The sequence below is a fragment of the Lepus europaeus genome, chromosome 2 (assembly GCF_033115175.1).
Source record: "Lepus europaeus isolate LE1 chromosome 2, mLepTim1.pri, whole genome shotgun sequence".
Lineage (NCBI taxonomy): Eukaryota > Metazoa > Chordata > Mammalia > Lagomorpha > Leporidae > Lepus > Lepus europaeus.
Window position 1 is genome coordinate 102,971,462 of NC_084828.1, and position 9,814 is coordinate 102,981,275.

At 34.4% G+C, this 9,814-nt stretch overlaps 1 protein-coding gene across 7 annotated transcripts in view; it reads left to right on the forward strand.

The window, feature by feature from the left end:
- Positions 1-5,998, forward strand: part of TBL1XR1 (TBL1X/Y related 1) — a 182,632-nt gene extending 176,634 nt beyond the window's left edge. For all 7 annotated transcript variants that reach the window (XM_062211667.1, XM_062211671.1, XM_062211650.1 and 4 more), the window contains 2 exons: positions 3,928-4,029; positions 4,959-5,998. In XM_062211667.1, the coding sequence (XP_062067651.1) occupies positions 3,928-4,029; positions 4,959-4,985 (129 nt within the window). In that variant the 3' untranslated portion in view covers positions 4,986-5,998. The remainder of the gene's footprint in view (positions 1-3,927; positions 4,030-4,958) is intronic.
- The last annotated feature ends 3,816 nt before the right edge of the window (positions 5,999-9,814 follow it).

Consider the following 9,814-nt stretch of genomic DNA (forward strand, 5'->3'; position numbering starts at 1 on the left):
GGATAGGAAATAGTGTTGTTTTTTAATTTATATTACCTTGATTATTGACAAATTTCAATGTATTTTCAAAAAGCTGTTATCCAGTTGGACTTTTTTTTTGTGTGTAAATGCTACCCCACCCTAATCTTTTATTGTTTTCTTCACTTATTGACTAGGTGATGTTCTTCATGCGTTCTATCCAGATCCATGTTAGTCATACAGATTACAGTAATCTTCTATTTCCTCATCTTTTTGTTTTCTTCATTGAATATCATGTAAAACTTTAGTGTTATTCAAATTTATCTATATCATTTGGTGATTTTTGCAGCTTAACACATTCTTAGATGTCACTAAGGTCTCATTTTTTTTCATACATGATCTAAGTTTTTATATTTTTACAGTGTGTTTTTGTTTTGAAGACTTGTTTGTTTATTTGAAAGGCAGAGTTTACGGGTGGGGGGAGAGATCTTCCATCTGCTGGTTCATTCCTCAAATGGCTGCAACTGCCAGAGCTGGGCCAGTTTGAACGCAGGGGCCGGAGCACTTGGGCCATCTTCTGTGACAGTCCCAGGCTGTTAGCAGGGAGCTGGATTGGAAGTGGAGCATCTGGAACCCAACCTAGCACCCATATGGGATGCTAGGCTGGGCCATACAGGGATATTTTATTTTAAACTTTTATTTAGTAAATATAAATTTCCAAAGTACAGCTTATGGATTACAATGGCTTTTTCCCACCCATAACTTCCCTCCTACCCAAAACCCTCCCAACTCCCGCTCCCTCTCTCCTTCCATTCACATCAAGATTCATTTTCAATTATCTTTATATACAGAAGATCACTTTAGTATATAGTAAGTAAAGATTTCAAAAGTTTGCACCCACACAGAAACACAAAGTGTAAAATACTGTTTGAGTACTAATTATAGCATTAATTCACATTGAACAAGTAGGAGTAAGTGCACAGTGACTCCTGTTGTTGACTTAACAAATTGACACTCTTGTTGTTTATGGCGTCAGTAATCACCCTAGGCTCTTGTCATGAGTTGCCAAGGCTATGGAAGCCTTTTGAGTTCGTGGACTCCAATCTTATTTAGACAAGGTCATAGTCAAAGTGGAAGTTCTCTCCTCTCTTCAGAGAAAGGTACCTCCTCCTTTGATGGCCTGTTCTTTCTACTGGGATCTCACTCGCAGAGATCTTTCATTTAGGTGTGTGTGTGTGTTTTTTTTTTGTTTGTTTGTTTGTTTGTTTGTTTGTTTTTTTGCCAGAGTGTCTTGGCTTGGCTTTCCATGCCTAAAATACTCTCATGGGCTTTTTAGCTGCATCTGAATGCCTTAATGGCTAATTATGAGGCCAGAGTGCTGTTTAGGTCATGTACCATTCTGTGAGTCTGCTGTGTATCCCGTTTCCCATGTTGGATCGTTCTCTCCCTTTTTGATTCTATCAGTTAGTATTAGCAGACACTAGTCTTGTTTGTGTGATCCCTTGGACTCTTAGACCTATCAGTGTGATCAATTGTGAACTGAAATTGATCACTTGGACTAGTGAGATGGCATTGGTACATGCCACATACAGGGATGTTTTTAACCTCCTTGAAATTGGCTTTCATATATAGTATGAGGTAGACATACAAAATGTATGTATGTTCCTTTAGTAAGAATAATTTCTAATTTCAGCACCATTTATAATGCTACTTCTTCATATACTGGATTCATAAACCAAATCTATGGTGTTTATATCCTATTTGTATTTACCTGAATCAATACCCTAGTTGTTTTTTTAATGGCTTACTTTTAAGTCTCCTTATTTTCCAAAATTTGTTTGGTTCTTAGTGCTTCATTCCTCCATATTTCTGACAAGAGCATCAGTTCTGGATTTGGCTAATAACTACCTTGTAGTTAAGTTTTACAATTTCTCTATCTTCTTTCTGAAGTGTCCTATGATTTTTTTTTTTATCTTACTGTGAATGTTCTTTAAAAAAATTATTTTCACTTGTTAGTTTTTGCTGTATTTAGAACATTTCTAGTCCTCAGTCTAGTGTGACAAAATCTTTTTAAATGAAATTTGAGTATAGAATTGCAGAGTGCAATGGAAGATGCTGCTAAGTATATAAAGGCATTTGAGTACCTGTTTTCTTGTATTACTATTGTGTATCAGAAGTCTCATTTTACTGTTTGGAGTTAGAAAGTTTTAAAATGGTATCTGGTAAATTTTAGTGCAAGAAAAAGTTGTTATCCTTCTGCTATGTATATGCTTCTAGTTAATTTTCCTTGATTTCTTGGGCAAAGTATTAAGCATTTGACATTGTTGAAGTCTTTTATCATATACATACAAATTTGAGGTAGAATCTAGTGATCTGATCCAATGGCTTTTTAAAGCTCCTGTTGACCATATTGTTTGGGTTCATGATGGCCTCATTCAATTGTACGATTTAGTGAATGCTTTTGAAAGAAAGTAGGTTTTTAGTATTTAGTTTTTTTTTTTTTTTTAAATCCTACAATTGACTGTAGACTTATTTTCTATGATGATGATAATGGTTTGAAAGCAGAGTTACAGAGACACAGGAGAGAGGGAGAGAGACAGGGAGATTAAGAGGGGGAGGGAGAAAAGAGCTTCTATCCGCTAGTTTACCCCCAAATGGCTGGGCCAGGCTGAAGTCAGAGGAACCAGGAGTTCCCCTCTGGATCTCCGAAGTGGGTCAGAGGCCCAAGGACTTTTGCCATACTTTGTTGCTTTCCCAGGCACATTAGCAGGGAACTGGATCAGAAGTAGAGCAGCTGGGACCCTGACTAGTGCCCATATGGGATGCTGACATTGCAGGCCTTGGCTTAACCTGCTACACCACAGCACCGGCCCCTAGATTTTACTTCTGTACCTCAGTAGATATTTCAGATTTTGTTGCCATAGATACCAAAGAGTACTATTCCCAAAATTTTTTTGTTGATTTTATAAACTGTGAGAAATTTTAGGAAGGGGAAAAAAAAAAGAGTTGAGCCTTTCAGTCTATAGTCCGTTGTAGCCATACACCTACAGTTTGTACCACATTACCTTTCTGAATTTGAAGAGGCAGTCAGGGGAAAACAGTCTTCCAGCTCAGTGGTTAACCTGGGTAGCCTGTGTGGGAAGGTATTTATAAAGTACATAGGTTACTGCTGGGTTGTTTTTAGGTATATATACTACCTCTTTCTTGACATTTTTGTACCATAAAGCTTCAGAGCTCACTTTTTTTTGGTTTGTCAGGCCAGAGCACCAAGAACACAGCTTTGGCTGTTTTCCAGTTTTTACAACAGCACCTCTGACTTTCAACCTGTTAAGTGACTTCTTTCAAGTGAAAATGGTTTTAGAATGGGTTTTAATTCTTCAGTGGCTGTTGAATGATTTTTATTTTTGTTGCCAGGGAAATAAAATAATTTAGCTACACTTCTGTTTCAGCTAAATTAATGATAAAATTGTTCAAGAAATAATGTACCTATCCTATATTTTGCTTCTGATAACTCCCCTTGCTGAGGGATTACTCAATAAACATGAATAAATAAAAGACTTCCCCTAGGATTATATTTACTTGTTTGTTAAACTTTCTCTTTGGGGATATTTGTGAATGAATGTTGTGTCTCCACATGTTAAATAAACTTATCATTCAACTACAGCGGAAACGTATTTGATGCATACACTGGCTGTTAGCTGTGGCAAAGAGGCCAAAGAGATATGTAAACAAGGATGGCTGTCGTCCCTGGAGAAACTCAGTGTGTGTCTGTAGGCTGGTGTTGTATTCTTAGGAAATGATTACCCTGTCACATTTTTAGCATTTCAGAACTTGTACTTACTTTGGAGTTGAAGCTTAGTCCCACTCTCCTGATGGTTAGAAATAAAGCCATTCAGTGTTTTTATCTCACTATTTGGATGTGTAGTAATACATATCAAGATTTTTAAGGTTGTGTTTTTCATTTTTTAGACAGGTGCTCTAGTTCACAGCTATAGGGGAACAGGTGGAATTTTTGAAGTTTGCTGGAATGCAGCAGGAGACAAAGTTGGAGCCAGTGCATCAGATGGTTCAGTAAGTACAATAAAATGTTTCCAGAAGGGAGTGTGTGTCCATGCACATTGGATTGGAGTTTATTGTGGTGGTAGTGGCTATAAAAGTATTCATTGCAAGATAAATTTTAAGATAAGGTATTGACTTTTATTTTCTGAAAGCTGCGTAGTTGTTCATTGTATACAAAATCAAACATAAAATAAAATTTAGGCTTATTTTTCCCAAAAGATTATCATCATAATCTGGATATGGACAATTTTTTTAAAATGTAAACTTTCAGTAGTGAAATTAAACAGAGCAAGGTACCACTGTGAAAATGATTTGAATTTTTAATGGTTACTTGTTTCTTTTCCCAAAGAATGTTGATAACTCAGTGCAGGGGTAGATTAGAAGCAATTGATTCTTAGGTGAAGGAAATTGTGATACCCAGAGACTTTCAGGAGAGGATTAGCCAACTCTTTGCAGAAATATTAGGTTCTAGGCTTTTAGGGGTTCTAAAACTCCAAAAGCAAAGTGAAGATGGAAAGAGTTTGATATTAATTGCTTATTAAAGCTATAGCTTAATACAGTCTGTAAAATCTTTCATTAGGGTCCAAGAGAGGAAATGGTCTATTTTGAGCATTCTTGCACTACTGTTTAATTAACAGAAAGTAATTCCTAAAAGTTCTGGCCATGTTTCTTCCCCTGTACTACCACCGCCTACTACTACTACTACTACTACTACTACCACCACCACCACCACTACTACTACTACTATTATTATCAGGATTATTTCCACATCTAGTTAGATAATCCAATTTCTATTGGTTAAGTGCCCATTTTCATAGTTACTCCCCTGTACTGCCTTTGTGAACTTTAAGAAAGTTTCCAAATTGTACTACAGAAAAGTTAAACTTGAATTATACAATAAGATTCTGAACACATTGGTTGATTATTTTACTTTCTTACAGGTTTGTGTATTAGACCTTCGGAAATAGCGCTACTAGTTGGAAGCCATGGACCGACTATGAATGTGTACATAGCCAAAATGACTGTCCCTGACCCATGTACTGCTATAGTCCCACTTGAACCATGGCCAGTCCACTACAGCCAAACCTAAAGGAAATATATACATACAGTGTATATAAACAAAATTGCACCCTGAAGATGACAGTTTTGTCACAGCTTGTGAATTCTGTTCACCAAGTGCTGGAATCTAATCTGCTGTGCCCCTAAAATAGCATTTAGAAGTTTTGGATATGAAAAACAGAAGAGAGAAATATACGTTATAAAAGCAGACCATACATGTACCAGTTTTTGGATACTAATGACAGCCTTGTTTCTCCCCTTGAATCAGCAGACACCATGGATTATATTCTTTTTTCCCTTCAGTAGTGAGCAGTTTGTATGTACAGAGAAAATGGACTTACAAAAACTTGCAGCAGTAGTTTGTTCTTGCTTTTCAATTTTGTTTTTGGTTTAGATTATGGATGCATGAAGTAAGGGAGTGAATCAATTTCTTGTTTATATTTTTTCACCTTTTAAACAACAAAAAATTCTTAAAAATATTTTAATGCATTTTTTTGAAAAGGTAGATGTTTGGTACATTTTATGGCTCCCAGAGCATATATTCAATTGGTGCATATTGTGGAAGGGGGAATTGGAAATCAAATGAAAATATATGACTTTGGTCTTGTCAATCTGTAAGACACATCAGTAAAAGGGTATTATGCTCTGTTTTTGTGGTGATGTGGCTTAAATATAATAGTTTCTTTTTTTGGGACAAATTTCTGCCAATTAAAAACTAGAAGGGCACAAATTTTTTTTTGATACCATAGAGAAGATACATTTAAAAAAATCTTCTGATGTTTTGTAGCCATAACTAAAATATGGTTAAAATGTGCACTATTGTGAAAAGGAGCAAAGTAGTTTTGGGGTTTTTTGTTGTTGTTTTGTTTATTTGTTTGTTTTGCTTTGGATTTTAAGAGATTAAAATGTTTCTGGATAAGGATTAGCTTCTCAAAGTGTCCATCATTCTATATAGAAGCTTAAATGTGTAATGTAACCAAACCTCCAGTATTAAAAAAAAAAATCTCTCCTATTATTTTTCTTTATACAAAGCAAGATAACGGCATATAACACTGCCATTACATGGCAAAATGTTTGCTACCTTAGTTTAAAAATCAATCTTTAAAACAAAAGACTTGCTTCAAGGTGTTTTTAAATAGCAGTGATTCAGAATTAAAAAAAAAAAAAAAAGTATAATTGCACTAACTTCCCTGCTGCTCTCATTCTGCATTTGTGGTACTCGTGACTACATATTTTTCAAATATAGATTTAAGCTGCTAGTTTTTGTTTTAAGAAGTCACTACTATATCATGTCTTTTACTCTGTTCATAACATCAAATATTTTCTTAAAGATAGGTATCAAGTCAAACCTCCTCTTATGCTCATGAAACTAAAAGTAAAGTATATAGACACATGAAAGCATGGGGCCATGTTATATGTGAGAACAGGGTTTGTCATGATTTAACATAATCCAGGAATGTCAATTTTGAAGAGTTGTCAAATTTATATATCAAAGATTTTAATTAAGGAATTGCTTCTTGAGCTTAGCAAATTTATAACACTATTTCTGTCACTAATTATTTTGAGACCTTTACTACTAAAATTTTAATCTGTGTTCTAAGTTTAAGCAGAAATTGATTTAACCCAAGTAATGCAGCTTTGATTTTCAGCATTTGTTGTTTTGCTATTTCTACAAAACAACATTGATTGAAGCAAGTCTTGGTTTTACTAAGGTAGGGTAGCATTTGCTATTGGTAAAGAGAATAAATACACTTAATTTCACAATACATTGTTATATGTACCCCAGTTGTTCTTAGTGGGGACTATGATACTGTAATAATATTTTTTAAAATTTACATCCAGAGAGGCAGTCATTCATGATGGTTTTGTGCCAGCTGTTTTTAGGGTTTTGGATCACATTAGAGATACCTAGAACTTATTACCCTGTGACTTATGTAGGAAACCTAATATGCTGAGTATCTGGCACTTGAAATCCTGCTTTTATTGCTGGAGGTCCACATCTGTGCTTGACCTCTGTTGTTGTTTTAAAAAAAATAAATAAAAATAAAAAAATCTGTGCAATAATTTTTAAGTGTGCTCCCAGGAATAGACACAAATGTTTTGAGTATGTTTAAGCTGCATTTTCCTTTAACGATGCATTTGTCAATTGCACTGAACTTAAATCTGAAAGTCAGAGGTGATTATTGATAGTACTTTTGTATTTTGATATGGACAATTCATTTGCATACAGTTATTGACTTTTTTCCCCAGCTAATTAAAAGATAGTCAAGAAATTCTGCAATATAGCTGCCAAAATAGACAGCTACATTTCTATGATATTGTCATCTTTTCTGTTTGTTTTTTTTTTAATTTAGCTATTTTACTTAGGCATAATAGCCACAATAGGACATATAAAAATTATAAATGCAGAGCTTTATTATCCTGAAGTCTTGGGTCTTTTAAGTATACACTTCTCTGAAAGGTATCCATTTTGTAGGCTTGAGTTTTTCATGAGCATATGATTGTTTTGCTGCTGTTCTCAACATCATAATTGCCTGCTGATGTGCCACGATGCTGCTCCAATAGATAAAAATAAGATTGTCTCTGATTTGAGCAGTAGCATGATTGCAAGAGACCAAGGTTCACAACCTATAAAGTTCTATAGTTGGGGTTCTTGCTCATTTTCCTCCTATTTTTTTTTTTCTGAGAACTTATTCCTGAAGATCAACTGAATCCAGTAGTTTTTGTATCGTATTTCATTATATATCATTGTTGTATAAGCTACTGTAAGAAACTTATAAGGAAAAATAGAAAGGAAGACATGAATGAATAGTTGTTGATTAGAATAAAGAAAGAGCAGCTGCCACTCTTAAACATCATAAAGGAATGTTTCTTTTTCCTGTGTGTAGGAAATCCCGTGTAAGTTCTTATATTTGTTACAATCCCTGTTTTCTATCATTTATCAGGAAACATTGACTTTCAAAATGACTTTTAGAAGTGAGATTTTAATTTCCTAATAGATCTTAGAGTGTTTTGCATTCTGTTTTAGTTATTCTCTAGATAAACACATTTTAGGTTTGACACCTTTTACAGATACTGAAAGTGCCTCCTTTTGTGGTGTAAAAAACAAATTATGGTGCAAAAAGTAATCACTAGATTGAATTACATGAAGGTTTTTTTGCTTTTTGACATGTAAAAATGTCAAGAGAAAGGCCAAAGATTTGTACTTTTTCACTTAACTTATAAAGCACTCCTTTTTTCCTTAAACTTCTTTCTGTCAAATTAGATTTAATGAGAGAGTACTATTTTTAAGGAGCTATCTGTTAATGTAGAATGATTTTGTTAAGAGTAATGTAAACTATTACTGAATAGAGGCCTAAAGAAGACTGTGCATTTTTGCTATTTAAAGGAATCACAAATGACCATAGTTAACATGAGCAAAAATGGCAAGTTTTACAAGATAAGTAGAAAAATCTGAAATGCAGTGCTATTTACTCTTTCATTTTCTGAAGCACATTGTACATTTCTACCGAACCTGTGTTTATTCTCACATGCTAAGGATGGTACTTGCATATTGCGGATATCTGTTGACAGTTTCTGCAAAGTCCAATTTCAGTGGACCAACATTGTGGCATGGCAGCAAATGCCAACGTTTTGGGGAATAGCAGCAAATCTATAAGAGACCCTGGTTGTTTTATTTTTGTTGTTGTTGTTTCCAAAGCCTCCCCCTTCTCCTGAGTCAGCAGGGTTGGAAGGAGGGTAGGGAAGTTATGAATTACTCCTTCCAGTAGTAGCTCTGAAGTGTCACATTTAATATCAACTTTTTTTTTAAACATGATTCTAGTTAAATGTAGAAGAGAGAAAGAAAAAAAAGAGGAAGTGTTCACTTTTTTAATACACTGATTTAGAAATTTGATGTCTTATATCAGTAGTTCAGAGGTATTGATAGCATCCTTTATTTCTGCCTTTACGTTGACAGTGTTGAAGCAGGGTGAATAACTAGGGCATATTTTTTTTTTTTCTAGTAAGCTGTTTCATGATGTTTTCTTTGGAATTTCTGGATAAGTTGAAGAAAACATTCTGCATGTTGTATCTAGTCTGATGTACTTATCCATCTCATTACAAAACAAGCAAACAAAAAAACCACACAGACTGCATTTTGTAGCTCTGAAATCCTTGAATACAGAAGTAATTTCCTTCTTTCCTGACTTTGACATTGTAGCTATAATGTTTTCATTTTGATTTTTACAAATCCTTTGGGTCTAATTCTGTGAGCCTACCTATAGCACTGGATTAAAATGTCTGCATCATTTCTTTAGTTATCCAGTTAACTTTAAAACTGTTGTAAAAGTGTAAACCAGCCCATGACAGTTTTTGTACATGTTAAAGAACTTTATTGTTCAGTTTTCATGATTATTGTGTAAGGAAGACTGATATAGATGTTCTATGCTGTCCTGGACCATGTTAATTACACTTACGATGTATTTTGGTTCCACATCACAATGATTTGTTCCCAATGACCCTATTATCCTTTCTAGGCACATTTTTTGTTGATGTTGTTGCAGTTTCCCTTTGCATTGTATTGCTTTGACAACTGTAATTTGAATCAGATCTGAAAGAGGTCCAGAATAAAATATATTTTGATATTATGTTGGCTGTGTACATATATAAAATCTTTGATACCTATGTAGTTTGTATAGACTGTTTACTAGTCAAGTAAAGAGAAAGGGATGCTATTTCTTGTTTACAATTTCTTGTT